The sequence below is a fragment of the Notothenia coriiceps genome, unplaced genomic scaffold, assembly GCF_000735185.1.
Source record: "Notothenia coriiceps isolate Sejong01 unplaced genomic scaffold, NC01 NC01_scaffold00029766, whole genome shotgun sequence".
NCBI classification, from domain to species: Eukaryota; Metazoa; Chordata; class Actinopteri; order Perciformes; family Nototheniidae; genus Notothenia; species Notothenia coriiceps.
The window spans coordinates 107,614-127,847 of record NW_011362467.1 but is presented as its reverse complement, the minus strand read 5'-3'; the positions used below and the strand labels follow the sequence as shown (position 1 = coordinate 127,847).

The 20,234-nt window shown below is 39.7% G+C and overlaps 1 protein-coding gene across 2 annotated transcripts; it reads left to right on the top strand.

Moving 5' to 3' along the window:
* Positions 1-4,861: 4,861 nt before the first annotated feature.
* On the top strand, positions 4,862-19,973 carry cunh10orf90 (chromosome unknown C10orf90 homolog). Of its 2 annotated transcripts, XM_010786895.1 has the most exons (11): positions 4,862-4,983; positions 5,095-5,857; positions 7,091-7,157; positions 9,444-9,535; positions 11,433-12,693; positions 14,162-14,314; positions 14,617-14,741; positions 15,645-15,816; positions 17,385-17,448; positions 17,780-17,870; positions 19,387-19,973. In XM_010786895.1, the coding sequence occupies exons 2-11, from the start codon at positions 5,264-5,266 to the stop codon at positions 19,423-19,425; spliced, it is 2,658 nt and encodes an 885-aa protein (XP_010785197.1). In that variant the 5' UTR covers positions 4,862-4,983; positions 5,095-5,263; the 3' UTR covers positions 19,426-19,973. The 2 variants fall into 2 exon arrangements, with proteins under 2 accessions (XP_010785197.1, XP_010785198.1); XM_010786896.1 differs by lacking the exon at positions 17,780-17,870.
* Positions 19,974-20,234: the final 261 nt, after the last annotated feature.

Genomic DNA, 20,234 nt, shown 5'->3' with positions numbered 1-20,234 from the left:
CGAAAAGAGGTTAAATAGCTGTTTTCTAATCCTAAAAGTTACAAAAGGGTGGTACATTTGTATTAGGTAGGTAGGTGGATGGATGGATAGATAGGTAGGTGGATGGATGGGTAGGTAGGTAGGTAGGTAGGTGGATGGATGGGTAGGTAGGTAGGTGGATGGATAGGTAGGTAAGTAGGTGGATGGGTAGGTAGGTGGATGGATAGGTAGGTAGGTAGGTAGATAGGTGGATGGATAGGTAGGTAAGTAGGTGGATGGGTAGGTAGGTAGGGAGATAGATAGGTAGGTAGGTGGATGGATGGATGGAGGTAGATGGATAGATAGGTAGGTAGGTAGATGGATGGATGGATAGGTAGGTGGATGGATAGGTAGGTAGGTAGGTAGGTGGATGGGTAGGTAGGTAGGTGGATGGATAGGTAGGTAGGTAGGTGGATGGATAGGTAGGTAGGTAGGTAGAGGAATAGATAGGTAGGTAGGTGGATGGATGGATGGATAGATGGATGGATAGATAGATAGGTGGATGGATGGATAGGTAGGTAGGTGGATGGATAGGTAGGTAGGTGGATGGATAGGTAGGTAGGTAGGTAGATAGGTGGGTAGGTAGGTAGGTAGGTAGGTAGGTAGATAGGTAGGTAGGTGGGTGGATGGATGGATAGGTACTTTATTGATCCCAATTTGGGAAATGTCTGCATTGCAGCAGCATAAAAAACAAGGCAATAAGAGAAATTAAGACACTAGAAATAAACAGTCCAACATATTTCTGAAGTAGAAATAAAATAGCGTTAAAAAGTTACAAAATATACATGTGGAAATACAAATTTCCAGTAACAAATATAATGCAGGTTATTACATACATTAATTGTGCAAGAAATTGATTATTCAATATTAAATTGAATATAAATGTAAAATGTATAATACTAATTTCTTAACCAAGCCTTTTTTTCCACTTTATTTTCAACACTACCCTGGTTTGCTCTGCTCATGCACACCTGGCTGGATAGAAGGCTGTGTGAAGAAGGAAGATAGATGAATACTTACGTCACGTCATTGCAACAGCATTAGCAATTACCATGGGGTCAAACAGGCAGGTGTGTGTTATATAGGCTCACGCTGCTCTCTCATTTTCTGCGCCGCTCGTGGTTTCGCTTCTCATTTTTGCTCGAGTGAATTACGATGCCCTCGGGGAGCGGTGAGAAGACAACAGGAGAGAAATTACTCTTCTTGCAGCTCTTTCAAACACAGTTTTTTTGCAACTTTCACATTGCAGACATGGGTACTGGTGGGAAAACTCTGAGTGAAGGTCTGCAGAGACAGAAGCCGGCTGGCACGACTCAAAACCTGTTATTATACAAAAGCGGATGTCTCGGTGTGAGCGCTCGGCTGTCAGGTTGCTTTTAAAGATATCAAAATGTTGTGTTTACTTTTATGTCTTTGGTCATTTTTAGTTGGCATTGTTTTGTTAGAATATGAAAAAATACTATGAGAAATATTTGTTTTAACGTGAGTTTCGTATATGGCTAGGCAATATAATAATAATAATAATACATTTGATTTGTAAAGCATCTTTCATTGCTAATAGTAATCCAAAAATGCTATTGTAAAAAATGCTACTTGATGCAACAATATGATCTAATAATGTCATATGTATATAGGCCTAAGAGTAAAATCACAGATTTCTTCTGCAGAATTACTTTTACTTTAGTAAATTATGCTGATAAATCTTCTGTACTTTTACTTAAGTTAGATTTTGAAGGCAGAATTTTACTTGTAATGGAGTATTTTATCATTAATGTATTGATACTTTTACTCAAGTAAATAATTTGAATACTTCTTCTTCCACCTCTGAGTCAGACATGTTTGGGTATAAGAACATAATGAAAACACATTGGATTGTGGAACAGAAACATGAGCATTAATCTGCTTCAGTTTCAGTCTCCATGCATCTGAAAATACTTGTATTTTATTGATCCTGGCTGCAGGGATTAGCTCCCATTCAGCCTCAAGAGCATTGATACTTGTCAACCCTCCCGATTTTCGCGGGAGACTCCCGATTTTATTGCCCTCTCCCGGTTTCCTCCCAGGGTCATATTTCTCCCGCATTTCTACCGTTTTCTGACCAAATCAGATTTAGTCACGACTGTTTCCACTCGGACTTTAATACAGCTACACCATTGTTTGGTTTCCATGGTAGCGCGTCTCTTTAGTAGCGCGCGGAACTGAAAGTCTGAGAGGGTGAGGCAGATAGTCACAGAAAACAGAACAAGAATCGACAACTCGACCCTCTGCTCACTCCTTTCCTGTAAAATACAGGTCCAGCCCACAAATATGCTCCATCAAGGATGGTGCTTCAGGCCGCAAGGCAGTGCACTTACATCTACAATAACCTGTTAAACCCCAAGGTCCCCGCCGGCGGGTACTTTTTTATTTTTTTCACGACACTGTGTCTCAGGGCATCTTAATATTTAAGAACCTATGAATGTATTATACCAGATTAACTGGAATAATCTCAGCTAACTGAAGATACAAACCATTTTTACCAAAACAAAACACAAGTCTCATAAGAAGCATCTAAATGACCCCTGAGCGAAAAATGCTAACCTATTACTGCACCGATAATCACTGCTAGCTCCCTTATTACTTATCCTAGGTGCACATCCAACACTGAAAGAGATACAAACTCGCAACGTTATCAACAAAAACTTACATCAAAACAAGTGGCGCTAGGTAGCCCACAACGCTAACATGGCTTACCTTCGTCTTTGTCTTGTCTAAACTGGTCTTCAATGGCATTAAAACGATAAAAACGATTATGTAGTTAATCCATAGGTTAATCCAATGTGTCTGTGTCCCCTTTGAAATGTTCTGATAATCCATAAGCAATAAAACAGCTTTTCCGTTGCTTTATATCAGAGCAGCGATATTTCTCCCCTCTGCTGCAAGCTAGCATGTGCAGAGACGCCACCTTTTTTTTATTAACATGAGTGTGTGCGTGACGATTTCCCTTGGATTCTATTGGCTCTGACAGTTAGAAAGAGATGTCACATGTCAAAATCCAGTAGGGGAGCCAGAGATATGAAAAATCCACCCAAATGGCCCCAGAAGAGGTTTTATTTAGCTAAATCTGTCTAAAAATGTCAAATATCACTTGTTTTACATCAATCTTGATACAGGGTACTTATTATATGTTGTACTTTGGATTCCTAAAGCTTTTAGTCTACTAACCCATCATCTAAGGTTAGTTTTCACTATAAGTACAAAATATCTTTTGGACGGACACTATCATTTACAGTTTTTTACCATGTTCAATCTGAATGTTCTTTAAAATAAAAAACATCTATATTGAATCTGACTTTTCTACATCCAACTGACAGGTTTATCATTACTTTGAGAAAAAAGATTATTAATTTAACCCTTTTAGAAGGGAAGATAGGGTCATTTGTTCTGGGAATGTCATTTTCGAGCCTGAAACCTGAAAAACAGGCTCGGGGTTTAACAGGTTTTTTATTGTTCCCTTGATAAGCTCAACCACAACATTTGTGTCCATGCTGTCTTTTTCCATTTCCTTTTTTTTCTTTCTTTCTTGTTGTGCCTAAGGATGAATCTGGGAGCCAAACTATTCTGAGCAGTGATGTGTAATAAGAGTTATTACTGAGCTGCAGGTGCGAGATAGAAGCCATCGGACAGAGGCACCTGATGCACGCATTTGCATCCGCTCATCATTATTTATCTTGTTAGCACAAATATTCCAGTTTATGGTTACATGTCATCTTTTAGAGCAGTCTTTCAAACTTATGACCCCATGCCCTCATTTGCTCACTTTCTCCACTTGTCGTGTTGGAGAATTGCCAGCAGAGGGCGGTGCCGCTTTCAAGGTTATTTTCATTTCCAAGACCCTTTTCTTTTTAACCTGGTTTAAATGTCTATTACTCAACTGAGCTTTTGATTTGTTTTGATGTTGTTTTCCAAGCGAATAGGACAAAAATATGCAAAATGCATTACACCATGGCATATTCCTTCTGTGTGTTGCTTCTCAGCTTTACAAGGTGTCCTAAAGCAGGTCGCGGCAATTGATATTCGAGATGTATCTTCCTTATCTCTGTCTTTTTAAGATGTTTGGGAAATGTTATACCACCAAGAGGCCCTGAAATCGCTTTGAAAAACATTTGGGACTGATGATCCACTGAGAAACACAACAAATAACTAAACATCCAAGCAAATGCCAATTATTTTTAGGAAGAAGTTGTATCTTTGATGATTTGTGTTTATCTGCCAGCTAGATACAAACATGGCCTCCAGCTAGAATATCTCTATCTTGAGAATACCCTTCACTCATGCATTGTGGGACATCTTGTGGGTCATGCTACATTTTTCTAAGAGGACACTGGCCCATTTTAAAGAAAGTCTTGCAAATGTCACATGGCTCAGTTAGACGCTTGAGGATATAAGGTCTCATCATCAGCCACCAACCACGAGATCACAGGGAAGAGCATAAACACTGGGAATTAACAAAGAGGATTTCTGAAGCTGTAAGTGACTCATGGAACGACATGGATAATCTCCTAATTAGTAATGCGCTATCATTTGTAAGGATGCCTGAATGTCAGAAAGTTTGATTTGCTCTTTTCAACACTGTGTCTGAATTGCAGAAGCCCCAAACTGGATGGTTTAATAATTAAAATGCTGAATGTCAATGATGTTCTTTGTTTCAATGGAGATATTGTTTCTTTTGGTATTGCATCAACAAGTGTTAGTTTTTTCTTTCAGCCCGCCCACCCCTCTGTCTCTTCCCATCTCCCTCTCTGTATTGGATGTTCTGCCCTTGTGCTCAGTAAGTCCTTTGTTCGGCAAAGCATCCCTCACATAGCTAAATGCTTCACTGGAGACAGTACCCACTAGCACCTAGTTTGTAACAAGACAGAGAGTGTTTACTTCCTAAACCACCAAGGAATGAAGATTTGGGAGCAAGTGAAAGAGGATGGATTGGTAAGTATCAGTAACACAGGAGCGGAGTAATGAAAGCAGGGTGTTTTTGTACATAGGATATTTGCAACTATTTCTAATTGCAATGTGAATCCTGATACCTTCTCAAAACAGATCAACGATGACCTCCTGCATTCTTGTAGCTACTTATTCCTTGCAGTGCATATCAGGCATGCCTCATGGTAAGAAGTCTTATTGAGCTAGGGGAGTCTGATTAATACCACTACTGTAAAGGGTTTTCATTGTGGGCTGAAACTCGAGGCTGGTTACCTGAGCTCCTAGGATGACTCTCCGCACGCCAGCTGCCCATCTACGGAGAGCTCCGAGCTGGAGGAAATCCGCAGATCAGTCCTACTGGGAGAGCAGCTTAATACCAGAAGGAGAGGCTTTGCCCCGGGTTTCTCGTCCTCCACAGGCACCACGGCCCCAGAGTGCCATTGAAGGACGACAGCTGGATGGCTGGCTGGAGCACCTACAGAGAATAGAGAGGGAACTTCTCAGAGCCCCAGTTCATGATCAGGTTCCAGCTTTCAGTGATCGGACATCATCCATGCCTGCTCTTCCCCAAGAGGCAACCGGACGTGCCTGGAGACAGCCAGGGATCCCCTCTTTCAGCAGGGGTTCATCTTCATGTGGGAGTCCCAGTCGGTGTGAGAGTTCGCTGGGCAGCCAGGAGTCCCTCCAAACAGGGTTTATTTCTCCTCCAGAGCACAGAGGAAGCTGGGAGAGAGCTCATATGATGCAGGCACCAAAGAAGGAGCAGGCTCACCTCAGTAATATTTCTCCAGTCAAAATTGGATGGCTGCCAATCCAAAGAAGAGTGATGATGGTGGCTGATGCTTGCCACCAAAAGTTTTCGGACCAATCTGCAGGCCAGGTAAAACACAAAAAAACCTAACCAAAGCTTTAACATTTAACACAAAGGAAGGAAGTGACCAATTATATTTGATTATGCCTCCCGTCTTTAATATAAGATATATTTTGAAGCATTCTTGCCTGTTCTTCCATGTATCAACCTTTTAAAATGTGCCTTTCAAAGACCCTGAACTTATTTACCCTGGACTTGGTACTAACGTCCTCTCAGGCTGTGTGTCTTTCGTTCTGACTTGTCAGTGACACATTTTAAGCTCTGTAAGTCTGAAGGTAAAGCAGTGTGTAATGGAGGTGATGGTGCGTAGTACCAGGCAAGGCCGTGACTCAAACACACTACAGAGAGCCATTTGTAGTCAAGTCTCAGTTACCCAGGGCAAAGGCACAGCTCAGGCATCCTTTGAAAACCGCTTACTCTGCAGGAACTACACACATTTTCTAAAAGGTTTGTGACTCATTTGGAGCTGTGAGATTGAGCTTTGTGCCCTGAGAGGATGCAAGTCAATGTACAGAGAACATTCAATGGGTGTAGAGGCTATTACAGATAATATGACTTTCAAAATCAATAAGTTGCTGTGCTGTACCAGGGCTTCAACTGATCTGATGCTCAAAGCACATCCCTTCCCTTGTGACTCTTCAATTCAACCTCAGCACTGACTTTGCTATTATGTTCCAGTGCCTGGATTTTTAGGGGGTTTTTAAGGACAGGAACTTTATTTTAAAAAATGGGACAATGATATTCATGAGCGGGAGCCCTGGTTTATGTTCTAAGGAATAGCTTGACATTCTGGGGAAATACACATTGCTCTCTTAGCTGAGAGGTCGATCAGAAGATTGATAACACTCATGGCTGTAGACTATACAAAATATATTGTACCCAATTAGCGTAGCTTTGCACAAAGACTAAAAACAAGGAAGAATTACATATGGGGATAGCTAGCAAGTTTTTTTAATTGGTTTACACAAACAAGATACAATCTTTTAATTAGTGAGTATTAGAGTTTGTCTTATATGTTTTGTTACCTTCATGAAGAACCAAGCTACCATTTTCCATGTTTCCAATCTTTGTGAGGGGCTAAGCTAACAGGCTGCTGGCTTTCTATTTGTATTAGCTCCATGTTTACCATCAAACATGAGAGTGATGTGATTGTGTGATCTTATCTAAATGCGAGAATGAAAGTGAATACGTGTTTTTCCAAAAATATTACACTATTCTTTCTAATGGGCTGTTTCTTTATAGTTGAAATTGAAACAAGCCATCACTCCAACCTTTCAGAAGAATCGAACAGCAGCCAACAGGCACCATGGTATGTAAGCTCTTGATTTTTGCAGTATAACAAATAGAACTGCGGAAATTGTTGTGGACATACAAACCAACAGCACGAACTATAGTGCCGGACGGATCCTAAAATAATCTCCTAATACCAATCAAATCTCCATTATGCAACACTGATTTTTATGTAAAAGTTGTACCTTGAAGAAAAAGGTCAAACATAATGAAAAAGCATGAAGTTACTCTCTTGCACAACAGAAAATTGCCTGAACACCCAAAGGTTCCATTTCAATGGATGTTTAGTGCCTAATCAGTGCAGGAACAAATATGGCCGTGGGGTAACTGCAGGGGCTGGGTTGGCTAGAGGGAGAATAAAAAGCTTATTTCAGGGCTGACTAGCTATATAGTTTACCTGCCTCTAATAGGCTCCATGCAGCCCCTGTCCTCTTTAAAGAGTTCACACTGTAAGTGAACACTTTAAACAACCTTCTGCTCCTAAAATAAAATCAATTTCAAGTATAACGTCCTGACTGTTGTTCCAGTATTTAGGCAGGATTTCAGGTAAAGGAAAGGCGCTAGGTGAGGGAAAAGAGAAGGAAAGGGAGGCGGGGGGAGGCAGAAAGATAAGGAGAGATGCAGACTGATTGAAGAAGGAGCCCTGTTAATCTTTGAACATGGCAGGCCCATACTCTCTGAGTTTGATCTGAGGTTGGATCTTTCAGCCCTGTCCTTGTTTATACCAGAGATCATCCAGGCAAGGCTCGGGCTGCCTGCAGAATTCAAAGCAATCTATCCATGGCAGCAAGGAACTCTTATAGAAAAGGGGTGTTTCAAGTATTAACCTTAATGACATCATATACTGTAGGCTACACATTATTAGTTACATGCACAGGCTGTAAGATAGGATGAAAAGTATCATCTAAGTATAAAGTGTAACATAATGTAATGCTAGGTCTGATTATTTATTCATCAAGCCTTATGAAGCATGATAGCTTCTGTTCAACCCTTTAATATTAAAGAATAATTGAAGAAAAACTTGCATTTCACATGGAATACCTCCAGCAATGCCCTTAGATAAATTATAAATCTGGTAGCCAATCAAATCGGCAATAGATGTCACATTTTTAGTTACTTCACAGTGAATAATTATGCTACTCAGGTGCATCAAATTTGCCACGGCTGAAATCCCAGCAATGAGTTAGAGAAAGATGATCGTCAATAAACAAACATTTCTGTGGAGAAGTGCCTCCAAATATGTCTTGTTTCGGTGCTGGTTGCTTTTCCTCAGCTGTCAGTACATTTAAATCCACAATTCCACATCTGAAAAACAAATGAGACTATCAGAAATTCCTTCCACAATTCCTCCAACTGACTCGGTTACACTCCAGCTAGCAAATTATTCCACCACTTTCTCATTCCCTTTCTCCCTCTTTCTGGTTCTCTCTTTCTGACAACCCTTGCAGAATCATACTTGAGGTCCATTTGCAGACCCTCCGTGCCTTCTCTTCCACAAAAGTCACATTTACTGGACAAAATGGCCCAATGTTAATGAACAGATGATAATAAAATTGGATTTTGTGCTCCAAGGGGCATGTTTAGATAGCCAATTTCCACACATACTATTTAGATTAAACTTAATGGGGATGAGGAATAAATTGGGAGGGTTGTGACTTCAGAGGGTGTTTGCCATATGGTCCTGCTTCTTTATTTTCCGTCGGGATGTTAAGCTGCTGTTGATTCAGAAAAAAAGGTAATTCGAGCCAGGAAGTAATGAGAGAAGCTCTTTCTGGGGGCACAAGTTAATATGGGGCCCTTTACAAAGAAATGCATTAGATGTAATGGCAGCAAGTGGAACAATGTGAGTGAAAGAGACCAGAGGACCCCTATGTAGATACAACTTTTTGTTTTTCAGGTCTAATCACATTTTCAAAGTGGTGCAATTTTCACCTTGTCTCTTATTTTTTCACTTAAAATGAAAAATGGATTACCCACACAGCATTCGAGGGGTTATCCCAAAGTGAGAGCTAGTCGCCATGGTAACAGCAGCAGGTGGAAATGCAGCCAGACAAGCCGTCGGGCTGGCAATGGAGTATCAGTCAGGGCTGAGAGGCAGACCAGTGAAGTTGCTCGGCCTCCTGAGGATGCAGAGAAGTGGCTCTGGGGTTATGCTAGATTCACTTTACTGTGCCAACGTCAATTATTGACAGTGTCAACATTGACACACAGGAAGGACGGCCTAAGTTCTGTTTGTGTGTGTGTGAAAGAGAGAGAGAGCATGTCTTGTGAGCAATGTGACAGTTTGTTTTGCTTGTATACATAGATGGAGAGGTGGAGAGGAGTCACAACAGCCTAAGTGCTTTGGGTGTGAAGACGTGGCAGTCACCTGACCAAGAGTCTCACAAAATTCAAATGGTAACGTACGATTGTTTTACACTTTTTTTACATTTAGGTAGGATATCAGTGGGTCTGTGTGTGTTGGGAGTGCATAGTATGTCAGCCTGGACACTGATGTGACATTAAGTCTTCTAATAGTCTTATGCTTGATAACACCGTGCTCTTGCGCAAATTATTTTACATTCTTTTTCGCAAAGTATAGAAGTTAGGTTCACATTTGCTTATGTATTGATGTTGCTTATACTTATAGCATTTCTACAATGTTTATATATTTATTTTGTTAAATATATAATAATAATAATGAAGTAAAGAGAATAGAAAAATAAAGAAACTAAGGGCCTTATTTTACATCGATAAAAAAAAGTTGAAATGCACTCCTATTAAATATTTGTTGATACATGCAATAGACAAAAGTTTTAATTTTCATTTGGACTTCATTTAGTCTAATCTCACTTGTCTCTGGGACACCTAGACTCCTAGATTTTTCTGATCACTCACTTTTGCCAAAAGAGAGTCCAATAAATGGCCGTAAATAATAAATGGTGCAAGCCATTTGTTTAAAAGCTAAGGGAAATTACATTGATTTCAAGTGTAGCATTCCGTGGGAAAAAATATGAAAACATATTTTCAGATTGCATTACTTACATTTAACCAAAACAATTAAAATATGCTCAATGGAACTTGGAACAAATATTAGAAAATATAGCAGGTCAAGCTTTTATACCTCTTTGGAATTGCTCATCAGTCCCTGAAATAAAAAGGATAACAAAAGACTTGTGATCAAGATAAAGGCCGATGGCAGACTTATTTTCTTATGAACCTTATTTGCACAGATGTCAGAGTCTGTGTGCTGTCTGCCTGCTAAAAGCCTTTATCCAAAGCATTGCCAAATGAGACATGTTATGCAAATGAAAAACTACATTGCCTGCAATTTTAATTATCACTTTCATAATCTCAAGTTATTAAATGAGTGCATTTGTTTACATTTGATCGTCATAGAGAAAATGTATCAGTGGACTGCTGCAAGTATTTTAAATAATTTACTACGTTACTGTACGCCTTTTCCAAACAGTTTACTCTCTTTGATGAAAAGTGTTCACCACAAAGCGTCGTGCAAAAGCATGTTCAGAGGAAAAATCACATACTTTGTTTTGAAATGAGGTTTATGGAATAATAATGAATTAGAGATCAGGATGTTATGTTGCATCAGGGCAGTGGTGAAAAAAAGTACTAAAATATTTACTTTAGTAAAATTATCACCACAGTTTAAAATACACTGTTAAAATACACTGTTAAAATACCTATATTCAAAAGTACAAAGTATTAGCATCAAAGTTTTCTTAAAGAACAGAAATTGATCACAAAAGCACTTCCTTACAGCTCTTGAGAACATGTACTTGGTTACCATGCACCCATGCATTAGGGACAAATCCGTATTTCTTAATGTTCTAAAAAAACACCTTCAGAATCCTCTGGCCCAAGGACCGGAATCTGTGCATTTTTCTTGTTTTTCCATTTCTTTTTCGGATAGAGTCTCATTGTGCTTCTGTGAAGTCACGCTGTGTGCTGGCTTTGCCTCACTGTGTCAAGCATGGGGAGAGTCATCTGACTAAAGAACAAACAGCAAAGCCCTTAAGAAAGACAAGACACCTGACCCGCCGTTGAAATGTTCTATTAGAGATTATGTCATGTTGTCAATATGTCATGCCGTATCAAATTAAGTTCTGCTTCATTTTCTGTACTTGCCACACAAGAGCTCAATTGACCAGATGAACGTACTGTACAGCATGTCTGCTGTGTTGATTAATGACTAAACATTTAGCAGGAGGCATTAGCAAAAACAGGGTGGAATGGGGTTTCCATGCATAATTAAGTATCTTTATTATTTAAAATCTCTTTTATCCACATGCTGCAGGTGCCAGAAAAACAAAGCTTTCCTGCTGCTGAAGGGGACAGACCTGTAGGCTGGCAAGCTCTGAAGAGAGCCTGGAATACCAAGAGGGTGTCGGCTTTCCCTGGAGGCAGTCAGTCCAAAGAGTCCCCCATAGGGACAAGCTCAGACACCAACAGGAAGCCACCTCTGATGAAATCAACCAGCATAGACCCCCACAAGCCTCCTCCCCCACATCGAAACACTTTTGCTGATCCCTGCAAACCACACACTCTGCTGCAAGGGACAAGCAACACCGAAACAAACAAGTCACACGCGCCTTTGCACAGGACCAGCAGTGTTCAGCCTATAAGGGCAACCCCCCCACTGTTCACCGCCTCACAGGCAAACTCCGCTGTGACAACAATCATCCCTCAGAATAAAGCTGGCTTCTCCTCTATTTCCATCTCTTCTAGGAAAGTGTGCAGATCATCTAGTTTGCCTGGCCAAAACCCCTTTTCCAACTCCCCTTCTCCGCCACTAGCCCACCAACCCATGGACCCAAACTCCAGGCAGGTCACAGTGCTGAGGAAGGCCACTATAGTCAAAGTCACGGAGCACAGGATGACTTCCGGGCCTGTCATGAATGCAAAAAGCATAACCTCACCAACTAGCAACGCTTTGGACACGGTAGTGCACAGAAGAAAGGCTACCATCATCAAAGTAACAGAGCACACAGAGAGCTACAGTCCAGCCAAGGCAGGGGCCGGGACCCCGAGGCACCCGGAGTACAGACACAGCTACACAGAGGGAGTGTACAATGAAGACAGCATGTGGAGTGAGGGGAATCATTCACATCACCCTGTAGAATCCACAAAGTCGCCAAACTCCACTGTAGACACAAATACATCCAACTTAAACACAGAGCAAAATGGTGGGACGTTACACAGATCCTCTCTGAAGCTTTTTTTCAGCAACCCCCCTGCTATAGCAGCCCCCGAGGTTTCCCCACAGGCTGTTGGACAGAGATCTGGCAGGCCTAGCAGACCACTGAGCTGCTATGGCAATATATTTGGACACACTGAGCCAAGTGAAGACATTTTGAGACAACCAGCCATCAGGAAATGGAGCTTTGGGCTTCCACAAGAGACCAATATCAACCCTGTGAACTCTGACAGTGTCCTCAGCCGGCCGTCATCAGCAAACGAAGCGCCAGACGCACCGAACGGAGGCCAGAAAGAAAGATGGCCGTCTGAGAATTCAGAGAGGAGAGCGTCCCCCAGTCTGACTCTCATCCAGGCCCCGGGTAGGTTTCTCTTTCCCCCCTTGACAGTCTTCCTGTCAGCACACAGGCTCCCTTTGTCTCTGATCTCCATTTTCAAAGGATGGCGATGTCTAAATATACATCTCCTCTGCTGTGCTGTGTGTGTGTGTGTTCTAGCTTCAAGTTGTTGCACACCCTGCAGCTTTCTGGGGTTGAACTCTCAGGTTTGATATTGTCTTTCGAATGATGTCTTATTGATAGGCGTTATAAGATTGTACTGGATTGTTCCTTTATCTGCTGCCTTAAGTGCAATTGACACATATCTGCGCCAATGTCAAACAGCCTTTCTTTGACACAAAGGCCCATTGGTACCTACAAGTTTTCTCATTTTCACCTTCTTTCATTTCCCCCACACAACTCTTTGCATGTATTAGTCTCACTTTTTCGCTGACAGCACAGGGGAGGACGACAAAATCACAAGCTGCTAAACTTGGTGAAAATAAAGCATTATGATTTGTTTGGCATCCAGATCCTGTGATGTACTGTAGCTATAACATTTAGGTTTATTTCTTTGTAATATTCTAGTGAGGGGACAAAACTCTGTTGGCACATTCAGGGGCCAGTCCATGAAAGCTTTGTATTTCAGATGTAATGCTTGGTTTTTGGTTGTGGTTCGATAAACCAAAGCGAGTTTTAACGTAATGAGTTGTGTTCTACATTTTGGTAAATAGACTTTCTCACTGAGAATTAGATAAGAAGATCGATACCTCTCAAAAATATTAAGAGTGCTATTGATCTTCCTATTTAACTCTTGGCAAGAAAGTAAATATATTTATTAAATAAAATGTCAAATTTGATCTATTTAAAGTAAAGAGGTAATTCTCCATCAAACAAATGCAGAGCTGTTTGAAAGTGTCATTTGTCAAGTTTTATCTCAAGCCTCAGTTATTACATTTAACATCAAGATGCAAGTTATTTTATTTAATGCTTCAGCTGAGCATTACATGAGAAGATGATGTTGTTGCGTTTATCTTTTGACACTCCAGGATAAAAAAAAACTGGGAATTGAACGTTTTTCCATTAAGTCTGAACTCCTCATTTGGGACCCTGAGACAAGTCCTAGTTTTGAGACCACAGTTCTAAAGTGGATGTGAAGAGTGTGCAATATCCTCATAAGGAACAAAAAAAACCATTGTAATATGTTTAATTATGGGTATTTTTGGATTGCTGAATATCCAGGTAAAACATAAAATAAGAAGGGAGTATTTTGCTGAGTGTGTTTCTTTGTTCACGATGTCTTAGCTCTGTGTGAATTAATTAACTTCTTTATCACATTCATTACGAGAGTCATCAATTAATTAAAAAAGCCTGTAGGCAACATCATTTAAATGTAACATTTGATACAGTCAACCTTAAAATGAGGCAGGGATTAGTGCACAGCAGCCCAACGGCAGTCAGTGTCACAGCTTTACTGTCCCTTCACTCACGTTAAAGTCCTCTTGTGTTTCAGATCCCAGCTCCAATCAGTCTCAAGAGGAAGTGCTTGCCCTCAATGCAGCAGCCATCATAGCAAATATCAAACTCCAAAGACAACTTAGTAAGAAGAAAACCCCAAGTGACAGTTGTGAGAAGGTTTCTGCTGCGTCACCCCAAGGAAATACAGGTATCATAACTTCTCTCCTCCCCTAATTGTAATCAGAATTTCTCACCTTATAAAACATTGATCTTTGTTACAATTAGCTGACAAGTTTGCAAGCCCAACACTTTGTTTTCAGAGCTTCATCCTTCATTGAATCGATAACAGATGTAGTCAAAATGTCTCGGCTCTTCCATACTGTGAATATTTGATTGATACCATGAAGAAAATATGTCATGGCAGGCCCAGATGGCTTCTGAGCCCAGACATCTAAAGCCAAGGCACGTGTAAATGAAATGCAAATAATTTGATTTTCTTGTTTGTGATAGATGAAGGGAAATGTATGAAGCCACATCCAGATCAAAGAACAATCGGGCACCACAACCAGCCCCATGCTGCATTTGTTTCACTGAGTCCTGACGCTGAAAGGTCACCTCAGACTATTTCTCTACAGGTAAGTTCAGATGTTTTTTTTAGCAAATAAAACAATTTGATTGGGACTTTAGTTCTCAAAAGAAGAATGTTATGTAATAGATATGACAGACAATGTGTGTATCCCTTTGGAACATTGCAATGTCTAATGCCGCATTCACACGCTCTCTGGTTCATCCCATGTGAAGTTGTTCTACTGACCTTGGTGTTCTATTATTATGACTTATCAATCGTTGCTCTGAGTATTTTAACAGAGAAGATTCATGATGCTATCCAAGTATGCTTCTTTTAGCTTAAATATGTCTTTACCTAACTTGTTTTTAGGTTAAATCCTAAGAAAAATAAATATTCTAGGTCTCTCTACCTTAATAGCAACTAACAGTTTCACACTAATTTCAAATTACAGATAAGCAAAAATAAAAAATATAAATTATAGTGATTTAATAAAGACACATTTTAACTTTTGTCCAGCATGCTTCTACATAATATGACATGAACTGCAAGTCACACCAAAAAGACTCCCCATATTTCAGAGAAAGTGGTGTTGGATGTGAATTATCTCAGTCTATAACTCACTTTTATAATTATTGTGACGCAACTTGAATGCATCTTGTTAGTTACACAGGTTGAAATCAGTACAACCAAAGAGTCTTGAAAACAGTTTGTTGTTTTTAAATCCCCTTGCTGTTAATTATTTGACCGGTCAGATTGATATCAACCCCATTTGGGGATTTTGACCCTCAGGCTGAACACCAATTAAAGTACACTTACTGTAGGTGTCAGCAAAAGGGAATGACACATTTTTACTGGCTTACTTTGGAGTGTTCCAAGGGGTGGCCCAGAGCTATATTGCAGGGGCAGTTGGAGTGGGAAGTTGGGCTTACGTGTTTTGTCAGAAAGAGCAATATGTTTCTGGTCTTGGCAGAACGCACTGCAGAGGTCCAGACCGGACTTCATCAGTCGCTCCCAGGGAAGACTGCGAGAGCTGGAGCGACGGGCTCAGGAGAGGAGGGGGCTGGCAGGTTCTGAGGACCCTCGGTCAGACGCCGCTGTCGGGCAGATGAGAGCCCGCAGTGGCCGCTGTATCTCTCTGAACGGTACAGCACCACCCTCGCCTCACTCATCAGCTGCACTGCTCATTGTCATGCTGCAGCTGCCACATCATAATCACACACATACAGGCACACAACAAACAGCAAGCCAATTCAGCCAGTATGTGTTGTTTTTAATGGTCCATATAGATAGATAGATGGATGGATAGATAGATAGATTAGTACTTTATTGATCCCAAATTGGGAAATGTTTGCGTTGCAGTAGCATAAAAAGACAAGGCAATGTACATAAGAGAAATTAAAACGCAATAAATAAACAATCCAAAATATTTCTGAAATAGAAAGAAAATAGCATTCAAAAGTTAAAATATATACATGTGGAAATACAAATGTACAGTAACAAAATATAAAGCAGGATATTATATATACATTAATTGTGCAAGGAATGGATTATTAAATATTAAATGTAATATATATGTAGAAGTGGGAGTTTAAGTCCAGTTATCAAGAGAAGCTATGGAGCAGAGAGTTCTCTGCCAGCCAGAGGTGATTTTTATATCAAAATTTTTTGGATTTAAATTGTGTATAGGTAACATTTTGCTTAATTATATACAACGTACACATTCATTTTTGCTTTAAGAGTTGCTAAATCCACTACAACCCTCTTCTGTAAGCCAAAAGTAGTTGATACACTACGACTACTCAAACACCACATTTCAATGTTGTACTATTAAGTTTAGCAATTATTTAACAGATATTGCATAGAAAAGCTTAATCAATTATAAAAAAATTGTAGAAAACACTATAAAAAAAACAATTTGTTATATTTGTGATTGATAACATAACCGGCCATTACATGAATAGTGTAATAATAATAATAATAATAATAATAATAAGTACATTTTCAGCTTAATATAAAGTTAAGTCTGCTTTTTATGGGAAAAAACATGAAGGAGAGAAGGAGCGAGAGAGCTGTGACTAAATATAATAAAAGCCACTTTAAGTAAGATGTGAAAAAAATTGCTTTATTTCATTATATATATATATGCAAGTGCTCCTCTATGAAATTACAAGGTTATAGCGTGATTTGATTTCAGCAAAAATATTTCCATGACCTTCACATTTCATTAAGCTCGCAGCGCAGTGTTATGTTTGGTGAGATTTTCACAGGCAACAATAAAGAATGTAAAGATTTGTGACAGTGATTGTGTAGCTCTTACTGCACTCTAGTGGCCAAGACGGAAAATACACCAGTGGGCAATGACTGCTGGGAAAATGGGAGATTTCTAAATCACAATTTCATAAGTGTTCATGTACAGTATACCGGATTTTGGAACCTCAACTTTCTTGCATGATAATAAAATTATACGTTATAAAATATCCTGAGAAGGTCCTCATTTAAACATGTTTTCTCTTATTGTTGTGTGAGAGGAGGCTTTCAGTCTGCTCAACATCAGGAAAAGCTAGACTGTCATGCTCTTGAGCCTTCAACTCATCAGCACTGTGTGTGTGTGTGTGTGTGTGTGTGTGTGTGTGTGTGTGTGTGTGTGTGTGTGTGTGTGTGTGTGTGTGTGTGTGTGTGTGTGTGTGTGTGTGTGTGTGTCCGTTTCCAGATAACCTTTTAAAACCCAGAGATAGAGCCATGACTGGGAGAGAGATGCAGCTGAGATCTAAGCGGTGAGTGTCTCCTCACCTCAGCACAATGTCTGATGCCTCTTCTTGTAAGAAGATGCATCCTTATCTCTTGTATTCCTTTCATGTGTGAAGGAACGCAGAGCCTCTATCGTTGACATCTCCTTACAAAACATCCTCTGCCAAGACTTTTGCTCTACTTCTGTTTTTTATTTCCCTTCCTGCCTCACTCGTTTATGTTTTTGCTTCATGGTATATACAACCATTAGGAAGTAGTTTTAGATTGAAGTGTTAGACTGTGGATTTATACAGAATATGTTTTCTTTACTTGCAACTCTACCAACAATCATAAAAGGCACACATTATTTTGTTACAGAACGCAAGGAGAGGGGAAGAGAAAAAAAGAGGAAGAGAAGAAGAGGGAGGTGTGTTTGACAAACAGACAGCGAGTTGAGCTTTTCAAAAAGGTAATCTCTACATCTCTTTTACAAAACATTGATCAATAAAACCCATTAAACCTCAATAACCCGCTTCTTCGAACCCTCATCTATGTATGTTTATTTATTGTAAAGATGCCAGATATACATTTGGTGAATACGTGTATAAAACAATGCATCAAGATATTTGGAAAGTGTGTAGAATAAGATGATTTTCAAAAATGTAGGTGAGGAATTGTTTTGTATTAATGGGTGTAACTAACAGATCTAGATGAACTGCATTATTTTAAACAGACTAAGTATTACGTTCTCTTAGTATTTGAAGCACCAGGCTTGCCTATGATGAACTCCCTGAGGTTTTTATCAAAAGGTATATGCAGAAATGATGCACTGAATTCCATTAAAACATAAGCATGTTACCTCCAAAGGGTAACATTTAGTAATGGCCAAAGTGTTTTCCCCTTTCCTTTCTTTACAGCAATGCAGCTGTGAAAAAGTATGGCTTTTAATTTGCTTAGCAAGTCCATCATACCTGGAAAGAGTGGAAATATATTTGTAACCATGAAACCCAATGAACAGTAGGTAAATTCGATGTATAACGCATTTAAGGATATTCATCTGTTGAGGGGGACATGTTGGCCTTGTGGATTTATAAGTGCATTAATAATGAGATACAATATCTGACAAAATGATGAGTGATAAGGGCATTTTCCGCTTTAAAAGGGATATGATAAGTACAATTGTATTGTGCACACATTAGATTGGGGAACTTGTTATACAGTTTATATGATATGTAATATTTTATCTTTGTTTTGCTGAAAAAAAGTTAATAAGGGATGCAACTGCAGGAATAAAATGTGTTTATTTCTAAAAAGGGTCACATTGAATTGAATATTTATTCCTTTGAGGGATTTCTTATTGACACTGAATTTGCTTGGAGAACAATTACCTTATTAGTCCACTAGATGTCGCTGTTGTCATACTTTTGCAATTTTCTTGAATTTCTCTGACTAGCTTGATTAGAAAAGTTGATTAGAAAAGGAAAAATACTTCCTATGCATCTGAAATGGCTGTTATTCCTTGATTTTCATTATTCAGTGAATATCACCCAGGACAGTTTTCATTGCTGTAGGTATTGTAGCTGCTCTCTTAAAACACTCTATACACCCTTCTCTCATTATGGAGAGAAACGTGAACAGTGTCATTGTGCTGAGTGTATGAGGCCTGTGTTCAGTGTGAAACAAAAGGCCCTTCAGTGGCAGAGAGCACTACAGTGCAGTGCCACCATTCAGCAGAGCTGCACCCACATGCAGCTGCTATACCCTCACTGCTGCTACAGCAGATAACACCGGGAAGAGGGGCAGTGCCAAAGATCAAGCAGGGTCCTGAAAAAAAGAGTGGAAACCTGAGTGTGTGGATAACAAGACAGCAGGCTTCAAAACTGTTTGAGTGCCTTCTCAAAAGAGCCACATGTTTTTTGTGAGGACAAGAGCTCAATAGCCACCAAGTGTTTTAACGATTTGATTTCTTTGTTTTCTTATTACAGAAACTGTTGGATCAGATTCTTCAAAGGAGCATCAGCTGAAAGACGATGAAGAGATGATGTGACAAAGCCTGTAGCATTGCATGGCAGAAGTGACCTTTGCCCCTTTTGACAGTGCTGAACATAATATGATGTCCTCGTTTGTTTCTCTCATGTATCATCATTATTCAAGTAACAGAGTTTAACATCTGTTTTTTTCTATACAATACAGCTAAGGCAATCTTTCCGAATGTCCAGACAGTCATTTAACATCGCTTAGTGTACCTCCGCTTTGAAGGTTTTTCCAGAATTCTTCTTCACATCTGGACAAAAAACAAAAAACATGTCCAACATGTGTTGTACAAATCCAGCCATAAGATAATGATGTCCTTCTTAAAAATAGCATTTCAAGACACGGTAGATTTATAGACAGGGTTATCTGATGCCTTAAGGATCTGGAAAATCCCAAAATGTGTTGTTAAAAGACCTTCTGCATGGGTTTTTTGAAACATTGCCATTGATCTGTCTTTTTAGGAAAACATATGCTTTTCCCTGTGCATCAGCTGTTTTAAAAGCCCTTGTGCCATGCAATTACAAATGAAGATGGCAAAAGGAATGTATGAAGTCCTGTCCTAACATTCTGTTTTGGTTAAATACCACATTGAGCCTCATAAACGCACCGACTGATTTGCTTTTGACAAAAAAACATTCATGTGCTGTTTATCGCTGTTATCTTGTTTTCACTTGATTGCAAATTGCCTTTCTTTCCAGAATACTTCAAGTAATGGGATTCAGAGTAAGCACTGATGTCCTCACACAACCACTTTCACATGATCTCATGTGATGTGGAGCAGTGATCAGAAACTTTCATT

What these genes read in the sequence shown, in the direction of transcription:
- cunh10orf90 (XM_010786895.1), top strand. Translation starts at nt 5,264, where the DNA reads ATGACTCTCCGCACGCCAGCTGCCCATCTACGGAGAGCTCCGAGCTGG. An exon ending in AGTCTCACAAAATTCAAATG is followed by an intron (nt 9,536 to 11,432) that starts GTAACGTACGAT and finishes CACATGCTGCAG; the next exon opens with GTGCCAGAAAAACAAAGCTT. An exon ending in GTCACCCCAAGGAAATACAG is followed by an intron (nt 14,315 to 14,616) that starts GTATCATAACTT and finishes TGTTTGTGATAG; the next exon opens with ATGAAGGGAAATGTATGAAG.